The sequence below is a fragment of the Odocoileus virginianus genome, chromosome 11 (genome assembly GCF_023699985.2).
Source record: "Odocoileus virginianus isolate 20LAN1187 ecotype Illinois chromosome 11, Ovbor_1.2, whole genome shotgun sequence".
In the NCBI taxonomy this organism is placed as follows: Eukaryota; Metazoa; Chordata; class Mammalia; order Artiodactyla; family Cervidae; genus Odocoileus; species Odocoileus virginianus.
The window spans coordinates 37,370,043-37,394,445 of record NC_069684.1 but is presented as its reverse complement, the minus strand read 5'-3'; the positions used below and the strand labels follow the sequence as shown (position 1 = coordinate 37,394,445).

The window sequence follows — 24,403 nt, the reverse complement described above, 5'->3', positions numbered from 1 at the left end:
GCATAATAGTCACACTTTTGTTCTCATCATGTTGCTTTCTCCCTGCAGAGTGACCTCAGCGTCTACTAAGCACTCTCCCCACTCTGCCATCTACCTAATGGGACCACATAACAAAGGACAGGTCTTGAGCAAGACTTCGAGTGCTTTAAAGGGCATCAGCGTTGCATGGCTCACTTTCATTTCATAAAGTGAAAAGTATAAAAAAGTATCAGGATTATACTTAAAAAAGAAAGAAGCAAAAAAAGGCAGTCTCTGTTATAAGGACAAATGACTTATCTGCCAGACTGGTGCGTGCCCTCTGCCCTCCGCTGCCCCTTGGCCCATGTTCTCCCCGCCTGCTCACCAGACCGGTGCAGACTCCAATGGCAAACACCATCATCCACTTGACTGCCTCATACCTGCGACCTTTCTGTTCACAGAGGAAAAGAATGACTCAGGATTATGATGGCAGCAAGGAGAGACTACATCTCAGCCAACCAGTTTCAGACTAAATTCCACATGAACAGCAAGCACAGACGTGATGTCTAGTGTGGCAGGTAAGCTTTACAGTGCAAGAATGAAGAACGTGAAGGGCCAGGCCAGGTGCACTGACAGTGGACATGCTGGCTGGCAGGCTGAAGGACTAAGGAATGAATAGATTTAATTAATAGATGGTATTAATAGATATCCCATGAAAAGGGTTAAGAGTCCAAAGTTTAAGGAAAATTACTAAAATATTTAGAACAGAAAAAGAGGCTGTCCAAGAGAGACACAGATGTATAAAACAGTCTTTTGGACTCTGTGGGAGAAGGCGAGGGTGGGATGATTTGAGAGAATAGCATTGAAATGTGTATATTATCATATGTGAAACAGATCGCCAGTCCAGGTTCGATGCATGAGACAGGGTACTCAGGGGTGGGATGGGGAGGGAGGGGGGTTCAGGATGGGGAACACATGTACACCCATGGCTGGTTCATGTCAATGTATGGCAAAAACCACTACAATATTGTAAAGTAATTAGTCTCCAATTAAAATAAATTAATTTAAAAAGAAAAAGAAAAAGAGGCTGTCATAAAACCTACTTGGTCCCAAAAGATCAATAAGGAACTCACCTTATTATCCATAGTCTCCAAAACTTCCAGATAAGGGTCATTGATACAGCGATCATAATCCAAACTCTGAAAGAGGGATGTGTCAGTAAAGAAAAAGGTATAAGCAGATAGGAAGAATTACCATAACCTGGAAAGGATAAACCTTCCGCTTCCCACCTCTCAAAGCACTGATGGCCAGAGCAGCACCCAGGAGGGGCTTGATAAAAACACAGACTCTTGGACCCCCTCAGGTCCTTCTTAATCAAAATCACTTACATGGACGTTTCAGCAGCACCCCTGTAGGTGTATACTTTATGTGTTAGGAAGTTTTAAACTAAATATTTTTAAGTGCCCTGTTTCTGCCAAACACTAAAAGACCTCGCACCCTCACTGGTGTTACCCAACTTACTCCACTGACGAACAAATGCTTCCATTAACCAGAGCCAAATTAATTTAGCAAGTCTTAAAGTATCTTCTAAAGTTAGCATCTGTGAAAAAGAGGTGAGTCACGAGACAAACGTGGAGACTGTTTTAAAAAACAACTTTTGGTTTATGTTAGGGAGAGGCACAGATCCAGCCTGACTCCTAAAACAGTTCCTTAAATTTCACAGCACACAGCAGTTCTGCAAACGATCTGCAGGTGTGCCAGGGACATTTCTGAGGAACAATTCAAAGGAAGTGATTTATTCCTACATCATGCACAAGCAGCAGCAGTCTGGCACCAAAGGAAAACAGTCTGCTGTGTGCTCTCTCCCCATAACCCGTTGCTACCTACACACCAGCTAGTGAACAAACTTGGACACTGGCCTGGCAGCCACACTCCCACACAGGAGTTCAGAGTCAGCCGCTAAACAAACGCAGGTGTGACATGTGACCGTTCATTCCATTTCTGTGACTACCCAAAGTCCAAATTCCTTTTCTAAAAGGGTCCTGAAGTAGCAGCAGGTGACTGATCACCTTTTATCCACCCAATATGGAAGACTATGTAGTCATAGGGCTTCCCAGGTGGTACTAGTGGTAAAGAACTGCCTGCCAATGCAGGGGACGTAAGAGACTCGGGTTGGGAAGATCCCCTGTAGGAGGGCATGGCAACCCACTCCAGTGTTCTTGCCTGGAGAATCCCATGGACAGAGGAGCCTGGCGGGCTACAGTCCATAGGGTTGCACAGAGTTGGACACGACTGAAGTAACTTAGCACGCACACATTCATGTAGCCGTAAAAAGAATTTGGACAGGTCTTCAAGGACAGATGTGGCCAATGTGCAAAGATAAAGCAAAAAAGGCAAGATGCAAAATAAATAAAGGCACATGCAGATTAAAATGTATAATAGCATACTACTTTGATTAAACGAAGATTTGTATGTCAGCATACAATGAAAACATTTGGGAAAACCCTTCACAATGGTTAACTCTGAGGTGTTTTTTTCAGGAGGCACTCACATCTGGATATTACCTAAAATTCTCCTGGCAAATACGGTGTACTTTTTTTGATATTGGAAACAAAATTGTCTGCCTGATTATAAAACAAAAAAAAAAATCAGGAAGAAAAAAACAACCAGTAAACAATATTTCCGCTGGGAAACTAGACCCATCAGTGAATGATTAAACATATATGTATTTAGTGATAATATATATACACATATATAGTTTACATACACACACACATACACGCACAGATACAGTAGACTGCCGGGAGCCGTTATGGGGGGTCCTGCCCGTGACGAGGTCATGAAGAAAATACCGGGCAGGCAAGGCCATCCGGGACCCCATCCATGACCAGGTCACGAGGAAAAAACCTGACAGGCAAGGCCGTCTAGGATAAGGGACCCTCCATGTTGGCCTCGGCCTCTACCCCACCCTGTATCCTCCCCCCTTTTCTGCTGTTGTTCTTGTTTGCCCTGCTACAAATTCCTGTGTTGCCTGCCGAGAGCTCTCCTGCTCCTCTTTCACTGAATAAAGACCAACTTAAAACCCTAATTAATAAATCTCCTGGACGCTGGTACCCTACGAAGGGGCCAGGGATGAAGGAAATGCTTCAATTCAAACCCTTTTGCTGGCATTCTGGCTTGTGTGATAAATATGTGCTCTCATTGCAAAAAATGCTCTTGATTGTTCTAAACATCCTAAGCACAGTACACTACCAAAGAAACTATTAAGCATAGGCCCCTTCACGGGGTGAGAAAAGCTCCACAAATATGATAGCCACAAATGTGCCTAATAGAAAATACTTTAGATAGAGATTAGCTGGCGACTTCTTGTAGGTAGTTAACTTTTAGACTTAGAGCCTGTTTTGTGCCATATCTGCTGTTTCTGCAGTCCTTCGCATTTCTGTTCTGTAAAAAATGTAATCCTATCTAGTTCCCATAGAGATGATGCTTATTAGAAAGAAAATAGATTAATTGTAAGAAAAACAGGGTCGGCTACTGAAGTTGCTTAAGTCACACCAGGTGCAAGCCATCAAATGTTAGCAGGCCTGAAGGCCAAATAATAAGAAAGACTCTTGTGAACAAAAAAGTATGTGGGTGACATCCAGTTTCTGTTGAAGGTCAAGTTGCTGTAATGTTTTGAGATGACCTGTGTGTAAGCGATATGCACTTCCCCCAAAGATGCTGTTAAGGGTATAAAGGAGCTGTGCAAAAAACTAAACTTCAGACTTAGCCCCGAGCTTTGTCTCACTGTCTCTCTCATTCGCCGACGCCGTTCATCCTGAGGGTTGCCCTGGATCCTGTTGGGGCTGGACCCCAGCAGTAGACCCTTGAACAACATATGGGTTAGGGGAAGCAACTTTCCACACAGGTAAAAATCCCCATTTTGCTATTTCTCCCTCAAAAATGAAGAATTTGATAAATGGATCAACCAAGGACAAGAAGCTGAAATAATGTGGACAGAATCAGGACTCAACCCTAGTTCTTTGGATTCCACACATTGTGATCTCTAACGGAACACAAATTTTTCCCCACACTTAGTTAAAGATCTGTAAAGTGAAAATACAGGCACTATCTTTATTGGGGGAAAAAAAAAACTCGCATGTAAGTAGATCTGCGCACTTTAAACTCATGTTGTTCAAGGATTAACTATTATGTCCACACACATATACATGTGTGTATGTATATATACACACACACACACGTTTTAATCAATTAGGTGACATCACATCCTAGAAACAAATGGGAAAAAGTTAACATGTTGAAAAATATGATATCCTTCATGCTCAATATGTATAAAAACCACTAGCAATTATTTGCTTGATGGTTCTAATAAAGCTAAGCCTCCATAGACATTGAAAAGGTTTGCAGACGTCCACAACAGGCAAAGGTATAGCTACAGAAAGTAGGTTAGTGCTTGCCTATGGTCAGAGCAAGAAGAATGGGCAGTGACTGCTAACAGGTGCATGTTTTCTCTCTGGGTGATGAAAATATTCTGCAATTGATTTGATGATAGTTGTGTAACTCTGTGACTATACTAAAAACCACTGCATGAAAAAATAAATAAAAACCACTGCATGTACACTTTAAATGGGAAAATTGTATAGAATGTGAATTATAGCTCAATAAGGCTATTAAAAGGGACATTTAGAAAGAACTGTAATATAAGAACACCAAACTTTTTTTTTTAAGTTTTGAAAATTTGACACTTGGTAAACATGTTCCCAAGAACTATATGATCTATTATTAAAACCAGATAGTTACTTCTCCTTTGCCATGACTAACTTCCTTTTATTTTTGCTGTATATGTTACTCTTTGGTTTGGGAAACTAACAACTTCTTTAAAAATGAAATTCTTTAAAAATAAAACTTGTATAGGTAGGCTGCAGGGCTTATGTCCATGGTTATGAGCAAAAATGGCACCCAGCTACAGGGCGCAAATGGGGACTGAGGTATAGCCCAAATTCACTCAGGAAGGCATCTTAGGGCTCACACAAAAACACCTTTGGTGGGCCTTTAGCAGGGGTGTTGGCGTTAAAATGGCTCAGAGAGGGGAGGCCTGTTATTCTAAGTCCTCAGCTCTGAGGGGGTGCCTTTCTCTGCCTCAAAAGGGCACTATAGGTTCTGTGACATGCAGAAAAACAATACTCCTTGGTAATGATCTCATCCCACAAACAGGGAATTGATATTATTCAAACCATCTATAATGAGAATGGATGTCAAAACAGGGATTCTAACATCTTGTAAGATCCCCACTTATTAAAGAAAGAGTCAAGTACGTACAATGAATTCTTACTAAGGCAGGAACAACACTGTGTGTGTCACTTGGTTGTGTCCGACTCTTTGTGACCCCACGGACAGTAGCCTGCCAGGCTCCTCTATCCATGGAATTCTCTAGGCCAAGAATACCAGGGTGGGTAGCCATTCCCTTCTCCAGGGGATCTTCCCAACTCAGGGATTGAACCCAGGTCTCCCGCACTGCAGGCGGATTCTTTACCAGCTGAGCTACCAGGGAAGCCAACTAAGACAGGAACGAACACATTTTAGAAAGACCTTCAGAAAAAGGGTTTTCTAGTTGATCCCTCATAAATAAAATCTGAGCTGACTTTTCTGAGTCAATGCCTAACTAAACTTGCTCTTACAGCAAATGCTCTCAAGAAGATGGTTAATTGAGAAATATTAATGATTCACACAAAAGAACATTAACCCATAAAATTTACACAAATATGCATATCAGGTGAGAGGAAATACATTACTGATGTAAGTGCAATTTAGCAAAAAGAGTGAAGGAAACAGAAGATCAATGGAGCAGACACGCAGTGTTGAGATCCCAGGAGGAGGATAAAAGCTGAGACAGTGTCAATTGTAACCATCAGAATGATATCACCAGGTTGAAGGAGGGATGGCAAGGTGACAGCACGATATGGATCGTCATGCTAATTCTTGCAAATCTTTCTACTGTGTACAAGCAAACACATATTTAAGAGTTATGGGACTTCCCTGATGGTCCAGGGACTAAGACTCCATGCTTCCAAAGCAGGGGGACCAGGTTCCATCCCTGGTCAGGAAACTAGATCCCGCATGCTGCAATTAAGAGTGTGCATGCCTTGACAAAGATCCAAGGTCCTGCCTGCCGCAACTAAGACCTGGTGCAGCCAAATAAATAAAATAAATTATTTTTAAAAAGAAATATGAGACAATACATCATTGGATATAGTGCTTTTTGATTGATTAAAAGCACTCACATCAGAGTAGCACATTATACCACTGCAGTACAGCTAGCAAATTTTAGACTCTTAAAATTATTTTGTTGAGTCAATTGCAAGGGGAAAAAAAAGATGAAACAAAACAAAGATGAAGGTGGAATCTACTTCATCTCAAACCTATCTGACTTAAAAGATGTATCAAACAAGTGCAACATTAGGACTTTATTTGGAACCCAATTCAAACAAACTATGAAAAAGTACTTATGACATTTATAAGAGAACTGGAAAATCCAAACACTGGTTGTTTGATATCAAGGAATTATTGTGAAATTCCTTAGGTGTGAAAATGGCATTGGCTTATGGTAGGGAAAAAAGTGTCTTTATCCACTAAAGATTTGAACTTAATTATTTATGGGTGAAATGATATGGTGTACAGACTTTCTTTCAAGATAATACGGGAAGGGGGAAGTGCACCGGTACACACATGAAACAAGGTTAGGCATAACTGAACGATGCTGTCTGATGAGTACAGGGGGTTTCAGTGTACTATTCTGCCCATTTTGTCTACATTTATGATTTGTAGCTTCTCATGGAACTTAGAAGAAAAAAAGTCCCATGAGAAACTACAAATCATAATAGATACACTAAATTCTACAGCAAGAATAGATAAAATATTAGAAAATTAGTCTGGGTATGTTACTGCTCTAGAATATTGAATTTTTAAAGTACCTGGTATTTTTTTTTAAAGTCATTAAGTACAGACACGATTAATCTCACTTTGGGAATTAGTTCTAAGAAAGCAATTAAAGATAAACAAGAACGGATGGTCACCACCATGCAATTCATAACATAGAAAAGTCAGATAAAAAATATTATCTTATTTCATAAATAATGAAATACTATTTCCCCATTTAAAAATGTATTATAGAAAAGTATCCATTGATACAAAAATTTGTTATCAACTGGGAGGGAAAATCATGTTAAAATAGTGTATTTAGTAGAATTTCACTTTGTTACTTAAAAGAAGGCACAGAAAAGGACGTTTAGTAAAATGAATAGTCATCTTCCCATGAATAGGACTGTAGATTTTTCCCTAGCTTCTTTTTGCAAATCATATGAAAATCCTCTATCACAACCATGTCTTGTTTTTGTCATTTCAAAAGTCACAGAAATGTCACTATAAGCTGACTACAGTCAGCTCTAGCAGCACTGGCCTTACTGCTCCCCACCACACAAAACACACACACACACACACTCTCTCTCTCTCTCTCTCTAAGTCCTGAGCATGAAGTCAAAAACTATAACCAAGAACTGACAATTCCAAGAGAAGCTGCTTGGGCAGCAAACAATCACCTGAAAACTCAGTTCTCTTAGAAGAAAAGCAAGGCTTCCTGGCTCACACGTGTTTACAAGCAAACGCTGTCAGTGGCTTTGACTCTGGGTCTCTACAAGTTACAAAAGCAAACAGTCTAACAGCAAACACATGCTCTAACCAGGTTAAGGTACAATAGATCTATGAAAGCCTGGAGACACACTCAGACCCTGCTTTGAGGCTAAGGTGAGAAAAGGGCTTCTTAAACAGCCCCTTCTGACAAAGAAGTTATCTCTTACCCACTCACTCCCAGGGAGAGAAAGTCATAGAGCATCTCTGGTTGGAATCCTAATGCTTCAGTCTGAAGTGAGCTGGACACTCACTCCTTCTGTTACCCAAGACAGCATCTAAGAATCTTACCTCATAGTCTTTTCTTGGAAGGATCTCATCCTCCTCCTCCTGTGTTTCTCCAAGAATGGTCTAGAAAAACAAATCCAGAGAAGGGAGACCCTTTCAATGGTTTTAAAAGTGGAAAGGGGCAGAAGTATTTACTGAAACCAGCTACTAATTTCTAAATCCTCTGTAGCCATTATCATCAAATGGGAACACCTAAAACAAAGAAACAAACAAACAAAAAAACATTTTGGGATGGGGGTGATGTGGTGAGGGTATATACAGTCATCGGCTGAGCTCTTCATTCCTACCATACATTCTTCAAATCACCACTCATCTTCAGGACACTTCAAAGATGTCACCTGCCAGCTTAAGGGGGAAAGACTTCAGGTTCCTTCTGACAACACGTGGAGTCTTACATCAGGAGAGACTTGTCAACTCTGAGGACACAACTCAAGTTTTCCCAGGGTGCTTTGCAGAGGGAAGCTGGATTATCAGTGACCCAGAAAGGGTGAAGGATACAGTGACAAAGCGCTGGAAAAACTAAGCCAGCGGCATGATATGTAAAGTCCAGTAAAGGGGCTCATTCTGAAATGCTCGTTTCATTCAAAACTCCTTTTAAGTGGAAACTAAAAAATTAATGTGTATGAGATTGACTGGAGCTGGCCTAGATCTTCCCTCAGATTCCAGGGAGGGCTTATGAGAAAAGACCCCAGACTTGGGCACGTGAGGCTGGCAGATGCTTCAAGAGCCCGGGCTGCGGAGTCCAGGCCCCACCCGCGGCCACCTGCGGGCCTAGCTCGACCCGGCCCCACCCCCGGCAACGCCTCTCGCCGTCCCTTAGCAACCGCCCCCTCCCCAGCCCGACTCCACCCGCTCCTTACCAGCTCCTCCGGGGTGCGAGTCTCACGGTCACCGCAGCAGCAGCACCATCTGCAGCAGCAGCACAGGGACCCCCTGCATCCCGCCATCTTCCTCCTATACTGCCACTCTGGACCCCTCTGCCAACCCCCCTCCCACCCAGGATCCGAGCCTCACGTGACTGGTCCCGGGAGTGTCACGTGGCCCTCTCGAGCTTGAGGATGGAGACGGGGAGTGGCTGCAGACGGGTGGGGCGAGGGCTCGCGTCACATGACGGCGGAGGGCCGGCTTCCAACGAGACTTCTGGGCGCGGCCATGTTGGGGGCGGGGCTTCCGGGCGTCCGAGAGGGCGGTTTCCGTCCTCTTCTCCCGCCTCCCTTAGCAACCTGACACCCGCGCCTCGCCTCCTCCCGGGCCCCGCCTCCTCCCGGGCCCCGCCCCCTCCGCCGGACACTCATTAGCCGCCACACGGCTGTGGAGGCCGCGAGTTCTGAGTCATCCGTGACCAGAGGGTGAGTGACGGCGAGGCGTACGTCGCCCGCGGGGAAGACCCGGGCCTTGGGGGCCACCCACCCAGGGGCGGGCTCTTGCTGGGGGGGCGGGGAGCGATGGAGGCTGGCCAGCCCTCTCTGCGCGCGCGTCCTCGGTGAGACTAAAGTAGCCCCCACTGACTGCCCTGCGACCCCCCCCCCCCCCCCCCCCAGCCCTGGAGCAGAGACTCAGTTTCGGCCCCCAGCCTGGACGGAGGGACTTAAGGGCTGAGGCGGCTCTGAGGTGGGGTGGTGACCCAGTGCCCTGGGACCGGACTTGGGCCTTGGTTTCCGCCCCCGCCCGTGACCCAGTGACCCGGTGATTCTGTTCGCAGCGCGCCAGAGCGGCTGAACACCTTGAGAAGAGCCGAGGGCCGCTGGCACTGCTGTCCCCGACGCCACTGCATCGGGCTGCACACAAGTGCCCACCTGGACCCCTCTAAGAGTGACGGGCTCCAGTATTTCCCCACTGTTCCAGGTGCCTGGCACCGATTAAGTAAGTGCTCATCAAATGGCAGAGGGGCTTCCCAGGTGGCTGAGTGGTAAAGGGTCCGCCTGCCAGTGCAGGAGAGGCAGGAGACACCGGTGCCATCCCTGGGTCCCGAAGATCCTCTAGGAAAGAAAAGGACAACTCAATACTGTATTCTCATCTGGGAAATCCCATGGACAGGGGAGCCTGGCAGGCTACATGGAGTCACAAAAAGTCGTGAACACTGAGTGAGTGAGCACGCACATCCATTGGTGGAGGGTTGTTTTGAGAACAGTGTGACAGTGCCTGGCCTGTTGGTGCCCAGTGAGTGCCAGTTGTTATTACCAGATGCCAGACATTGGGATACCATAGGTAGAATACTTGGCCCTGGTCTCAGGGAACTGGGAAGAAGAGAGATAAACATGTGAATCCCAGCTTCAACAGGGTCCTTTGGGGTCCTGGCTTAAAATGGATTAAGTGGTAGCACCTGAAAAAGTGGTGAAGCAAGTTTAGTGCCCAGTCAGAGCTAGGAAGTCTTCATGAACAGACGAAGGAGCGGTTAGTTTGTAGGTGGTTCAGCCTCCTCCCCTGCTCCTGTTTTGGTCCAGCAGATGATTAACAATGCACTCCCTTGTTTTCAGAGGAGAGGCCATACTTGGCTGACACACATACTTGACACATTCCCCTTTCTTACACTTCGTGTTCATCCCTTACAGAGAAACTGGAGCTTTAGGTCAGAATCAAAATGGGCATCCCTCAGGATGGAAAGCACAGTCTGGAGTCAACTCCTTGACCCTGGATGTACCAAAGACACTTGTGTATGTTTTAGGGTAGAGAAGCATTGGATTTCATCAGTTTCTCATGAGTCTAGGACCCCAAACTAGTTAAGAACATGGGCTTGGCAGTAGGCATTCCCTGAAACACATGATCTTGGCCTGGTTTTTCCTCTAATGTTCCGCGTTGCCACACACTGGATACTCTTGCGGTGCATGAGTAGTGTGTCCCATGTTCCCCACCAAACTGCCCCATGGCCCTGTGCCCTTTGTCAGCCTGGCCTGCCTGTGGTTGCCATGGTTCACGGCTTCAGCTGTGGTGGCTGTGCAGTTTCTTGAACTGACCTCACTGATGTGTGTAAGGACAACAGCCTGAAAGACATGCACAAGCTGGACAGTCTTTGTTCCAAGTTGGACATAAATCCATGCCCTTACAGAACTTGGATCCGGCTACTTTTGGAACCCAGCCAATGTCAACTTCTAACCCATGACATGGTCTTGTCTGAGAATCACAAACTTGGGAGAAATCTGGCAGATTCGTCAAGCCCTAAGCCCTTCCATCTTGCGTGCACACAAACTGTTTCCAGTCCCTGGAGATGTTTCCAGGGCCAAACTGTTCCTTCTTTGGCGAGTGATCCAGTCGCCCTGAACATCTGTTGACCTCATCTCCACCTAAACGCTGCGGTCAGCACCCCACGTCCTCCTCCTCCTATCCATCTTCGACCACTTTAGTGCCTCAGCCCTCCCTCTCGCCTGGAAGCCTTGCGCCCGCCCCCTCGCGCTGGCCCCAGCTACAGCTTTAAACTCCTTTGTCATGGCTCCGCCCACTCAGGCACACCCGCTGGGGAAGGTTCTTCGTTTCTCAGGAAATCTGAGGTCCGGGGTCTGAGTTTACCCCGGCGGAGATGGACCGTCCAAAACCCAAGGTCTTCCCAGTGGGGCACTGCTGCCCCTCCCTGGGAATGCGAGCCTCGGAGGCTGGCAGCAGAAGGTTCTCAGTGCCACCCTCCATCAGGTAGCGGTCTCAGAGGACCCAGGGGCTGAGGAGCATGTGCCGGGTGGGGGCTGACGTCCCTGGAGTCAGGCAGCAGCGGAGGGCCAAGCTTGGAGCAAGGCAGCACAGACAGTCCTTACTGCGGAGTCGCTGGGTGGGGGCTTTGTCACCCAGACCCTCACCGGCCGCCTTCCTGCGTGAAAACGCAGCATCCCTCACCTGACCCTGCCACGCTGGGGCTCGGCCACCTGCCCCTCCGTCTCACGCCCCCTGCCCTCGCCCCCGCCCCCGCGCAGCAGGAACTCGGCCATGGTGAACGAACCCAGAGGGAACGGAGGCCCCGGCTCCCGCTGGGAGGGCAGCAGCAGCGGCAGCGAGAGCTCCAAGGATAGTTCAAGGTGCTCCACGCCGGGGTTGGACCCCGAGCGATGCGAGAGACTCCGGGAGAAGATGAAGCGGAGGATGGACTCTGGTGACAAGTGGTTCTCCCTCGAGTTCTTCCCTCCCCGAACTGCCCAGGGCGCTGTCAATCTCATCTCCAGGTGAGTTGGTGTAAGATAAGGAGTAGACTGGGGAGTGGAGGCAGGGTGAACAGGTGAACTGTCTGCCCTGCGACTGGGCTGCACTTTGACCCAGCAGAGAAAAGGTAGCTCCAAGGGCTGGAATGAAGCCAAACCAGGAGAGATGCTTTGGTATGCTGCTAGCCACTTCCTGGTCTGTAAAAGTCTCTCCAGGCACGTGGAATTTTTATTCACAGTCTTCCGTGAGTTAAGAATGTTCATTCTCCCAGACAGCATTCTTTGATGGGGTTTGTGGCTAGATCAGGAGTAGAGTTTAGAAAGTTAAAAAACAGCGGCTTGGAGAACATTTTTAGCAAGTTTGGCATTTGGGATTATGCCCTTGAAATAGAGAAATGCCAACTGGATTGCATTAGCGCTTTATGAATTGCAGTTCTTTTTTTAAAGTTTATGCTTTGTATTGCTTGCACTTATGTGTCATTCCCAAGGTTGTGAAATTTGAAGGCACAAAAATGTGCAAATGCACCACAGCTTATAATGGGCTTCCTTGGTGGTTCAGATGGTAGAGAATCTGCCTCCAATGCAGGAGATCCGGGTTCGATCCTGGGGTCAGGAAGATCCCCTGGAGAAGGGAATGGCTCCAGTATTCTTGCCTGGAGAATTCCATGGACAGAGGAGCCTGGCGGGCTACAGTTCATGGGGTCAAAAAGAGTTGGACACAGCTGAGTGACTAACACTTTCTCTTTTTCACAACTCTTATAACACAGCATCCATGTGGCTCTTGATACTAGTCCTGGTAATGTGGCCGTGCTCTGCAGGACTCTGGGCTGCTGCCAGGACTGGGCAGTGGTGGGGGGCTGGGGGTGGTGGAGGCGGGCAGCGTGGAAGAAACTTGTGTTTGCTGACCCTCTTTTTCCCTAGAATAAGGCCCTGCTTGCCACTCTGAGGAGTGCCCTGAACCCTTATCCTTCAAAATGTCTTAATTCACCTGAGATGGTAAATATGCGAGCACTTTGAAAAGTCTAAAGTGCTGCTCTCACAGAAAATGGCTTTATTGTTGTTATCTTTGCAATAAGTGTAATCATAATAGCAGCACATTGATTGCTTGTTCACTGTGTACCCGGCACTGTTCTTGAGTCGTGGGGCCATCTCTTATGATGTCCTCAGAGTGTTATTAAGAAGTAGGCAGTGTCCCCTGCCACATTGTAGAAATGAGAAAACTGAGGCAGAGAGTTTAAGTAATTCTCCCAAGATCACACAGTTGGTGAGTAGCAGAGCCAGGATGTGAATGCAGGTCAGTCTGATGCCAACCTGCAGGTGAGGCTTCTCTAAGTTCAAGACCCCATGGGAAGGTGGTGACGGGTGGTGCACCCCGAGGAGCCCTTCCTCAGAAAGAAATTCCCTACAGGTTTGACCGGATGGGAGCGGGTGGCCCCCTCTTTGTAGACGTGACCTGGCACCCAGCCGGGGATCCTGGCTCCGACAAGGAGACCTCGTCCATGGTGATTGCCAGCACCGCTGTGAACTACTGTGGCCTTGAGACCATCCTGCACATGACCTGCTGTCATCAGAGCCGGGAGGAGATCACGGGCCACCTGCACAAAGCCAAGCAGCTGGGCCTGAAGAACATCCTGGCGCTGAGGGGAGGTGTGGAGCCAGCAGCCTGCTCTCTGGGGTCTTGCTTTCTGGAGGACCTCTTTTTCCCTGCAATGGTCCTTTCCTTTTTCTCTGGGTCCCATCCCTGCCAGGAGCATCAGTAGGTGGTATGGGTCAAGAGGACCATGGGTGACACACAGATGGAGCCACTTTTTGACCTCTTGACCTCTCAGTAGGAATTCAGTCAGGACCGCAGCCGGTGCCTGATAACCCTCTGTTGTGATGTATACCACTGAATCGATCCCTTCCTGCTCCTGGCTTTTGACCCAGTCACAGAGTTCAGCTCTGACCTGGGTCCCAGGAGTGAGAGTAGCTGTTTATGCCTCTGGCCCGGGCTGTCATTGGGGGACACAAATGTGGGAAGCGGCAGTCTGCTAGGCGGGCCCTTGTGGCCTCTTGCTCCCTATCCCCAAAGACCACGTTTCACCTGAGATGAGTAGAAGCTTCTCCCAGGAGGCCAGGGTTCCCAGGGAGTGGAAGAGTGAGCAGTGGGCTTGGGCGAGGTGCCTGGACACACCCACATGTGAACAGGTGGGTGGGATTTCAGATGCTCCGGGCTGAATGCCGAGCGGCAGCTGTTCTCTGCCAGCTGCTGCCCGCATCTGTGCCTGGTGACTGTTTGCTGGCTTGGCTGCTGTCGTCGCTCCCACTGTTTACCAAGTGCTACAATGGAAAGCTCAGACACCAACTTAAGTAATAGGAAGGCTCTGCCTTCGAGATTCTGTTGGCCCTGGGTGTGGGTGTGGGGAGAAGGAACAGAGAAGTTCCTGGAAGTGGGGTGAGACCCAGCACTGTGCCCTCCAACCTTGCAGACCCCATAGGTGACCAGTGGGAAGAGGAGGAAGGAGGCTTCAACTATGCTACGGACTTGGTGAAGCACATCCGAAACGAGTTTGGTGACTACTTTGACGTCTGTGTGGCAGGTGAGGGGCTAGGGTGTCCCAGTGGGTGGGGCCTGAGAGAGGAAGGAAGGAGAGGCACAGATGAGGACCTCAGAAGGTTCAGTGCACCACGGGGGCCTGCCTGCACCGTGGGGGGAGGCCTGTGCTGTGATGGAATGGAGTGATGGAGGTGCAGAGGTGAGTTGGGCAGACCACATCTTCTGCCTTTTCCTCCTCCTCTCATACACCATGCTCCTGGGAGTGTCACCATCCCTTAATTTTTTTTCCTAGTTTTATTTTTTAAAAAGATTTATTTATTTTTGGCTGTGCTGGGTCTTCACTGCTACACGAGGGCTTTCTCTAGCTGCGGTGAGTGGTGCCCACTCTCTAGTTACGGTGCTCGGGCTTCTCACTGCAGTGGCTTCTCTCGTTGGGGAGCGTGGGCTATAGCGCATGAGGGCTCAGTAGCTGCGGCACACAGGCTTTGTTGCCCCACAGCATGTGGGATCTTCCCAGACCAGGGATTGAACCTGTGTCCCCTGCATTGGCAGGCAGATTCTTAACCACTGGACCACCAGGGAAGTCCTCTGTCCATTTTTAAAATGTAACATCGCTCAGATGTTTTGATGCAGAGCAGCTTTTCTTTTCATTTTGAATTTGGAAGTACTATACAACTGAATACAATGGAATGAAAAGTACCAACACTGAACTTGTGATTCTCTGTTCGTGTAGCATAAACCAGTGTCGTATGGCCAGGGCTTCTCTGTTCTTAGACCTGTGCCCACTGTTGGGACCCCCTTCCTCTCCCCTTCTTCTTCAACTCCTGGTGGCCAAAATCTAACCACTCAGACTTCCAAGGAAGATATGTATGTGTTCTTGACCTGATGAAAAAAGGATGTTATATTTGCCTGTGAAAGGGAAAAGAGTCACATTATTTTTAACTGTATTAGGGAGGTATGAACAGTTTCAAAGTGAGGTTTTATTTACTCAAGGTGAACATGAATCAGAACCAATGATTTCCCCCCACCCCATATCCCTTCATACTGTAAAGTTTTGTTCCTCTGCCTTTTCTTGCTATTAGCCTGTTCCCCAACTCTATCCCTCTTCAAACAAAAGAGATATATTTATTAAGATTTCGAGGGCAGGGAATCTCAGAATAAGGTCAGGAAATGGCATCAGACCTCACTAAGCCCTGGAATCCACAGCCCTCCCTCATCCTCCCTGGGGCCGCAGAGCCTCATCTCTGCCTTCCACTGCTCCATGCTTCATCCAGTAGATCTAATATGTACACTTCCCTGTCTCTGATATGTATGGTACACATGTGACCCACTGCTTGCTCCTGAGTGTAGCCAAGATGGATCTACAGGCCTCAGTGATAAATCCAGATCTCAGGAGAGAGAACTCTAGTTTTAACTCTAGTTTCTCTAGCTACAGCCAGGAGGTGAGGTTAACCTGCTAGAAAGAGAGGGTGTGGCCTTCCCTCTTGCCTGCACTGCTGGGGGCTGGACTTTAAGCTTCTCGAATAGGGGCTTAAGTATGATGAGGCAGTGTGTGCCAGACACACCGTAAGTCCAAGGATTCATTTGACGCATCATCTTGGTGTGATGATTTTTTCAAATATTTTGGAGAAAATGATATCACTCTTACTAAAACGAACCCAGCTCTGTTATGGAGTAGAACATCGGAGTGACCTGGATTTTAAAAAGTAAGCCATGTGACTTCGAGGAAATTACTTCTTGTGGGGGCTTTGGGCTGTGTCCCCAGGCCCCCAGTGTATAGGTCCACTGTTCTCAGTGTTCAGAATAGGGTGTTGAGGTAGATGAGAGTGGGAGACCCTGATGAGGAATTGGGAATTCCAAGTGTCCTTGCTCACGGGGCCACAAGACAGTCGGTTGATTGGGGAATGTGCCCACGTGCGATGGGCATTGAATGGTCACAAGTTAAAACCAGCAGAGCTGTGAGCATGCCGTTGCCTAGCAGTTTGGTGCCTTGCTCATGGTGAAGTGGACAGATGGGTGTATTAGAAAGCATCCAGCTGGCCACCATAGAATAAGAATGTAGCAAAACCCGAACATCAGCAACTGCTGGATCTGTTGGGTGCTGTTGAGGTTTTCTAGAGTTTCGGCTGTTAAAACCTCTGTTTCTGAAATTCCTGCTGGAAAAATAGCCTTGTTATTGAAAGTGTAACAGTCTGGTGTTTAATCCTCCCACCCCCTTGTCCCTGAAACAGTAATTCTATCCATTTTTGATGACTCGGGCTTTCTTAAGAATGAAACTGCCTTGTCACAGCAAAGCAGCCTGGCTGTCCAACAGCATGGGTTCAGGAATTTCACTTCCTGCCTTAGGGTCCTGCCCTGGCCTCAGGCTGAGGAAGCCAGTGCTCTGCTTGTAGTTCATTAGGTCCTCCGGTCTTTCGGTGCAGGCAGAGCCACTAGGGAGTTTAGTCCTTTAGGGAAGTGGGGTGGGGTGGGGTGGGGTGAGGTGAGGTGAGGTGTACCATTCCTGGAGCTAGAGGTGCCTTGGGGAGGTCTGGCCCCACCTCCCAGACATCCCTACCATCCCAGCGTGTGGACATCCGTGTCCTGCCCACCCCCCCCCCCCCGCCCCGCCCCATGTTTTCACACTCTGGGAGTTGGTTGTTTTGTGGGGTGCTCTTTCCACTGTCAGGCGGAACCATCAGAAGCAGCACAGAATATGGTGAATAAGGAACTAAGGTCACTCTGTTTTCCTGGTGACAGACCTGTGGGCATTTAGGAATAATTACCATGTTCTCTCCATTCTTTTCTTCAAGCAGAACCTCTCCACTCTCTTCACTTCTTCCTTGTGTAACGTGGTTCTGGCTGTGCCGTCTGGCACCACTGAGTGATTTTGATGTGAAATTAGAAGCACTGTTTTCATCTGGTACCTAGAGTCAAGCCCATCCTCCCAAGCTGCCCAGCCAGTGTGAATGTAGCATTTTCTCTTTTCTGTGGCCACCAAGTCCAGGTCAAGTTGGCCTGACTAATTGCATGGACCATGAAGCAGGACAGTGTGGGGATTTGAGGGCAGTCCACCCCCACTCTTGTGGGGGGGGGGGCTGCTGACTGCAAGCCAGCTCTCCTCGAGGGTCAACTTCAGGGCGAGGGGCCCATCTAAGCAGTACAGCCATCACCACTTCAGCCTACCCATGCTGAGAGGCTAGAAGGTATGGGTCCGGAGTTGTCCATTGCCGGCTCTCTGGTTTCTTCATCACTCACCTTGAGCGGGTGGAGCCAGCCTCTTTCTGTGGTATCCCTGTTGGCAGGTTACCCCAAAGGCCACCCTGAAGCAGAGAGCTTTGAGGCCGATCTGAAGCACCTGAAGGAGAAGGTGGCTGCGGGGGCCGACTTCATCATCACCCAGCTGTTCTTTGAGGCTGACACGTTCTTCCACTTTGTGAAGGCTTGCTCCGAGATAGGCATTACCTGCCCCATCCTCCCCGGCATCTTCCCTATTCAGGTGAGGGTCCCAGGAGTGCTAATGGACTCCCACCACCGCCCCTGCTCATGCTAGCACTTCCCCCTTAGCCAGGGCCCTGGGGTGAAGTGCCAAGTTCAGGCTCAAGTTCTTTCTGATTCATTAGATTTTCATTAGATAGATGCTCAGTCTTTGCAAAGTGCTGTCTTGCCAGCTACTTCAGACCCCTGATGTCTTCTCAAATAGCAGTAGTACCTGTTGGAGGGGCTTGCCGATAAGTGTCGCTGCAAGGAGTTATTACTCTCATTATAAATTTTGGTTAATGGTTTCCAAACTTCACTGTCATCAGAATCATTTAATGAGCTTTTTCAAAGGCTAGATTTCCAGACCCCGTACCTTGAAGTTCTGGTTCAGTAGATCTGAGGTGGGGCCTGGGAATCTGTCCATTATTTCTTAAATGTGGTGGACGATTCTGGTGATTGGTGAGGCTTGGGAACCACTGGCTTAGATGACCACTGTGCTATCAATAGATACATCTAGGGGCCAAAGGGCTGCCTCAGGCCTGTGGCTGAGATGCTATGAAGTATGAAAGTGTTAGTCGGTCAGTCATGTCTGCCTCTTTGTGACCCCATGAACTGTAGCCCATTCAGCTCCTCTGTCCATGGCATTCTCCAGGCAAGAATACTGGAGTGGGTTGCCATTCCCTTTTCCAGGAGATCTTCCCAACCCCGGGATCGAATCTGGGTCTCCCTCATCGCAGGCAGATTCTTTACCATCTGAGCCACCAGGAAAGCCCAAGGGATGTTGTAGACAGCTGCCCTAATCTGCAGAGTAGAAAAAGCTGGAGTAGGCAAGGGTGCTTGCGCTCCATGGCCTGACTGTCCTGCATGGCCTGACTGTCCTGGGTCACCCTGCGCACTACAGGGGCCAGGAGACCTGGTGGGGGGATGAGTATGTGGGGTGAGAGACAGGCTGGGAGATGGCACCTGCAGCACCCCATGTCTTGGGCAGGGCTACCACTCCCTCCGGCAGCTGGTGAAGCTATCCAAACTGGAGGTGCCACAGCAGATCAAGGACGTGATCGAGCCCATCAAAGACAATGACGCTGCCATCCGCAACTATGGCATCGAGCAGGCCGTGAGCCTGTGCCAGGAGCTGCTGGCCAGCGGCTTGGTGCCAGGTCTCCACTTCTACACCCTCAACCGCGAGGTGGCCACCATCGAGGTGCTGAAGCGCCTGGGGCTTTGGATCGAGGATCCCAGGTGAGGCCAAAGGCCCCGAATTCAAGCCCGGGAGCCCCAGAGGAGAGTTGGGTGGGTCAGGAAGTCAGAAGTCACAGAGTGTGCACACCCTAGCTGTGCCAGCCGCCACGGGGCTCAGAGGGTTGTGCAGTGTCTAGTGTCAGGGCTCCAGTCTCAGCCGGAACTGCCTGTCCAGCTTGATGTTTGAGTTCAATGGAAGAACGTGGGCTCAGTGCTGCCTCCCTCCCTCCCTCTGTCCAGTCCTTGACCCTTTCTGTCTACGTTCTCACACAGGCGTCCCCTGCCCTGGGCCCTCAGCGCCCACCCCAAGCGCCGGGAGGAGGATGTCCGGCCCATCTTCTGGGCCTCGAGACCAAAGAGTTACATTTACCGCACACAGGAGTGGGACGAGTTCCCCAACGGCCGCTGGTGAGTGGGTTTATCCGGATGAGGAGGGAGAGTGAGTGTGGAGGAGCCCTTCGGACAGAATTCACAGGAATGCACCAACCCCAGGGCAGGTGGAGGCCATTGTCTGTCTGGAGCCCAAGGTCAGGAGTGCGACTTGACTTAGGGCACCTCCTCCGCCAGGGGCAACTCCTCCTCTCCGGCCTTTGGGGAGCTGAAGGACTACTACCTCTTCTACCTAAAGAGCAAGTCCCCAAAGGAAGAGCTGCTGAAGATGTGGGGGGCGGAGCTGACCAGTGAGGAAAGCGTCTTCCAAGTCTTTGCCCACTACCTCTCGGGAGAGCCCAACCAGAACGGCTACAAAGTGAGTGCAGCTGGGGTGGGATCCCCAGGTACCCTCATCCTGTGGGCCAGACGCCCTACCCTGAGCCTTGTCGCTGTGTCTGGATGTGGCACCTCAGCCAAGGGAGGAGGTGAGTCAGGGGGTCCCCATGCGGGGTGCCTGGAAGGGGCTTGCAGAGGCAGAGACAGGCTAGGTCTCTGATGGGGACTGTAACAGGGAGGGACTGAGGGTGCCAGGTCGGGTTGTTGCCCCAGCCGGGCTCACCCTCCTCAGGTGACTTGCCTGCCCTGGAATGATGAGCCCCTGGCGGCCGAGACCAGCCTGATGAAGGAGGAGCTGCTGAGAGTGAACCGGCGGGGCATCCTCACCATCAACTCTCAGCCCAACATCAACGGGAAGCCGTCCTCTGACCCCATCGTGGGCTGGGGCCCCAGTGGGGGCTATGTCTTCCAGAAGGTGTGGCAGGGATCCGTAGGGCTATGCACCCCTTGACCTGCATGCAGGGATTCTCCAGGGCTGAGGACACAGCAACCTTCCTCTCGGAGACTTTTTATTCTGAACAGCAGTGAATCAAAGTGGGCGGGAGCTCAGACTCAGAGTCGGATAGACCTGGGTAGAATGGTCACTTGGCTGCCCTGAGCCTCAGCTTTCCCTTCTATAAAATGGGGATACGTCAAGTGTTCTGGGAATTAAACACAACAAAGCACGTAAAGTGCTTAGCACGTGGGAAACGTCTCCTAACTGGGAGCTGTTATTACTGTTCCTTGTGGACCCCTTTCTCCAGGGGCTGCTAGAATCAAAATTACATTCTAAACTAAAGCCTGAAGGCTCAGGGGGTAGAAAGACTTGCGTTTGAATACCAGCTCTGCTGTGTATAGTCAGTGCAGACAAGTTCCTTAGCTTTCCTGAACTTAAGTTTCCTCATCTGTAAAATGGAGCTAACAGCCCCCACCTTGCAGTTTTATGAGTATTATAGCAAGTGAATTTAAATAAACCCAGCTTCAGAGTTTCTTGGCATCCAGTGATTAAGACTCCACACTTCCAATGCAGGTGGGTGGGTTAGATCCCTCAGTCAGGGACCTAAGATCCCACATGCCGTATGGTGTGGCCAAAGTTTAAATAAATAAATAAACCCAGATTAATTCCTGATGGCCAGGTGGTGCTGGAGAAGCCCTCCACCCAGCAGACGGGATAGGAGACAGGCCTCTCTTGCCAAACTGGGCCCCTTGTACAGCTTCTGAAATGGTTTCTCCGTGGACGCTTTCTCCACTGGATGGAAGGGTGCCAGATGGCCCTCAGACCCGTCAAGACCAAGAAACTGCACTTGCCTGCTCCCCTCCCTGTCATTCATGTATTTGCTAACTCCAGCTAGTGGCCACTGTTCATCCCGACACCTTAAGTGTCCTGCCACATGTGTCCTCATCGGTGCCTCCCCGGCACGGTCAGCAGAACAAGCGTCCAGTGTTTCAGAGCACAGAGCTCGCTCAGCAGCACCCATGGAAGGTGTCCAGTGAGGGCAGCAGGTTACGTGACAGTGCCTGTCTCCTTCCTGCAGGCCTACTTAGAGTTCTTCACTTCCCGAGAGACGGTGGAGGCGCTTCTGCAGGTGCTGAAGAAGTATGAGCTCCGGGTGAATTACCACATCGTGGATGTGAAGGTAGGCCAGCCTTGGGTCAAAGGACGCCTGGCAGGGCCAGAGCACCAGGGCCAAGGGCACCACATTTACTCTGCCATTCAGCAATCATGGAGCGCCCAACTGGGCCAGGCATTATGCCAAGTGGATTAGAAGACAGAGCCAGGCCTCACCCTCCTAGAGCTCCCAGCCTAGTGAGGAGGCCATCAGTGGATAATTATGAATGGGTGCAGGCGGTTGCACTTTGTAACAGTGAACTTCAGCAGAGGAAGCTGGAGATGCGGGAGGGATGTCTAACTTGAGAGGTCAGAGGAGGCGATGGGAGGGATCCTGTGTAACCTGAATCTTTAAGAACGAGGAGCAGAGGGCAATCCCGAGAAAAGGCCGAGGGTGTGCAAAGGCCTCACTGCTGAATGGGGTCAGAGGGAGGCCCAGGTCCTCAGGGGGCTCAATTGTCCTGCTTGGCATTTGAGGTTTCCTTTATAGGCAAGAGGTAGCCTTGGCCCTGTGTTTGATTGGGGGCAGATCCCAGTGGACAGCTATGTGGATAACAGGGTTGGGCAGACAAGAGTCCCCAGGCCTGGTGGTCTAAGTAGCAAAGAGAGGCCTGGCCAGGTGAGACATGAGAGGAAGTGAGCAGAGCCACTGAAAAGAGTTGCTGATTGGCACCTCGGGCGGAGGACAGAAAAGGCCAGGATGACTTCTGGCTTTCAGGTTTGTGGCTAGTCACAGAGCTGCAGAGCTGGGAGGCGGAGAGGGGAATGGGGGTGCGCGCTCCAAGTGAGAGGACTGCAGCTGTCTGCACCCCAAGTCTGCTCCTACCCACCCCCCCCCAGGGTGAAAACATCACCAACGCCCCTGAGCTGCAGCCCAATGCGGTCACCTGGGGCATTTTCCCTGGCCGAGAGATCATCCAGCCCACAGTGGTGGACCCTGTCAGCTTCATGTTCTGGAAGGTAAGGGGGCGGGAGCAGGCCTGTCCTGCCCACCTCCAGAGCCTTGGGCGGGCGGTGTCGCCAGGTCCTGGGTAGGTGGCTGGAGGCCGCACCCCCGGGGCTGGTAGCACCCTGACTCTGACTCACGGTGTTTATCTCTGACCCAGGGAGGGGGGTGGCACTGGTGATGGGCTATGCTGAGTTCTTGGAAAACGTCCTGTTCGGCAGCAGCAGAGGCCCTTGGGGTGCTGAGCATGGAGCCCCGATGTAGGGGCAGCTCTGTTAACTTGGCTGTTGTGTCTGTGTATCTCTGTATGTGGGACTGTGCGTACCTGTGCCTCTGTGTGCCTGCGTCTCCGTGTGTATATGTTTCTGTATGTGCGATTGTGTGCACCTGTGCTTTCCTGTATGTTTGCCTGCGTCTGTGTGTGTGTCTGTGTGTGTCTGTCTCTGTGTGCGAATGTGCATACCTGTGCCTCTGTGCGCGTGTGCCTGCGTCTGTGTGTGTCTGTCTCTGTGTGCGTACCTGTGCCTCTGTGCGTGTGTGCCTGCGTCTGTGTGTGTCTGCGTGTGTCCGTCTCTATGTGAGACTGCGTGCCTGTGCCTCTGTGCGTGTGTGCCTGCATGTCCGTGGGTGTCTGTGTGTGCGCCTGTGTGCTCGCATGTGCTCACGTGTAGGATGAGGCCTTCGCGCTGTGGATTGAGCAGTGGGGCAAGCTGTATGAGGAGGAGTCCCCCTCCCGCATGATCATCCAGTACATCCATGACAACTACTTCCTGGTCAACTTGGTGGACAACGAGTTTCCGCTGGACAACTGCCTGTGGCAGGTGGTGGAAGACACGTTTGAGCTTCTCAGCAGGCCCCCCCAAGATGAGAGGGAGACAGAGGCGCCGTGACCCTGCACCCTCACCACCTTGGCTTGAGGCCACTGTGTCCCACCTTCCTCTTCCCCGTCCTGGCTCTCTGGGAGACCCCTATTCTTCTTTGTTTCTCCCCAGCCTTGGCCTCCACCCTCTGATACAATGATGGCAGCTAGACTGGTGTGAGGCTCTGAGGCTCTGGCTGGACTTGAGTCTGCCCCACACAGGAACCTGGTGTTCCTGCTCAGCTGAGAGTCTGTGCTCTGGTGGGGAGCAGCCCCTTCCACAAGGACCCCATGGGCAGAACACTGTCCACCCCAAGAAGGGCTGTTGATAACGGAGCCCCTTGGGGCCAGCCTGGGACTGCCAGTGACCTTGCTCCTGGGGCACCAGGAGAACAGGCAAAGTGAACATTGCAGCAGGTCCTGTGGGACTGCAGAGGAGACATGGCAAGGTCATAGCGCCTCACCCTTCCACCTCCAAGGCATTGGCAGCCACGTGCCACCCATTTGGGAATGAAGAGGCAGCCACTGCCCCGCCTGCCAACTGCCCCATCAGGCAGCGGCCCCTGGACGACCTTGGACTGAAACCTAATAGTTTTGGCCTCGTTTTAGCAGAGAGCTCAACTGGGTTTCTCCCCTTTCTACGGTGCTGCTGTTTGAAAGACTTAACCCCATGAATCAACAAACTGCCTCTAAAGGCTTAATGGTGTCTGAACCCCTGTACCCTTGGCCTTCCCATTTCTCCCCTGGCCCTGAAGGGTGAAAGAATATCCTGCCTGTTACCATCAAGGGAGAAGATGAGGTTGGCTGAGCCCGACTGATTTCTTCCTGGCTTATTTTTCAGGCAGAAGCCCCTCCTCCTGCCAGCTGCTTCCTCCCCTCGGAGCACGCTGTCCAGGAAGCTGTCTGCCTGGCACTGCTCCCCGCTGTCCAGGGGAGCTTGTGACACAAGCACACAGGC

At 50.1% G+C, this 24,403-nt stretch overlaps 2 protein-coding genes across 11 annotated transcripts in view; one reads left to right on the top strand and one right to left on the bottom strand.

Moving 5' to 3' along the window:
- CLCN6 (chloride voltage-gated channel 6) overlaps positions 1–9,107 on the bottom strand; it is a 34,339-nt gene extending 25,232 nt beyond the window's left edge. For 2 of the 4 annotated variants that reach the window (XM_020895373.2, XM_020895206.2), the window contains exons 1-4: positions 8,790–9,099; positions 7,933–7,992; positions 1,092–1,157; positions 344–409 (exon numbers count right to left, since the gene is read on the bottom strand). In XM_020895373.2, the coding sequence (XP_020751032.2) occupies positions 344–409; positions 1,092–1,157; positions 7,933–7,992; positions 8,790–8,876 (279 nt within the window). In that variant the 5' untranslated portion in view covers positions 8,877–9,099. Of the gene's footprint in view, positions 1–343; positions 410–1,091; positions 1,158–7,932; positions 7,993–8,789 lie in introns of all 4 variants that reach the window. The other 2 variants (XR_002314203.2, XM_020895135.2) reach the window with 2 other exon arrangements.
- Positions 9,108–9,132: 25 nt separating this feature from the next.
- On the top strand, positions 9,133–24,243 carry MTHFR (methylenetetrahydrofolate reductase). Of its 7 annotated transcripts, none has more exons than XM_070474295.1 (13): positions 9,133–9,278; positions 9,632–9,792; positions 11,832–12,074; positions 13,459–13,697; positions 14,519–14,629; positions 17,871–18,064; positions 19,034–19,284; positions 19,558–19,692; positions 19,852–20,032; positions 20,285–20,467; positions 21,567–21,668; positions 22,481–22,600; positions 23,258–24,243. In XM_070474295.1, exons 3-13 carry the CDS (start codon positions 11,842–11,844, stop codon positions 23,474–23,476), a joined length of 1,968 nt encoding a protein of 655 aa, XP_070330396.1. In that variant the 5' UTR covers positions 9,133–9,278; positions 9,632–9,792; positions 11,832–11,841; the 3' UTR covers positions 23,477–24,243. The 7 variants fall into 7 exon arrangements, with proteins under 7 accessions (XP_070330396.1, XP_020750451.2, XP_020750519.2 ...); XM_020894792.2 differs by having other exon boundaries at positions 11,829–12,074; XM_020894860.2 differs by having other exon boundaries at positions 9,632–9,796; positions 11,829–12,074.
- Positions 24,244–24,403: the final 160 nt, after the last annotated feature.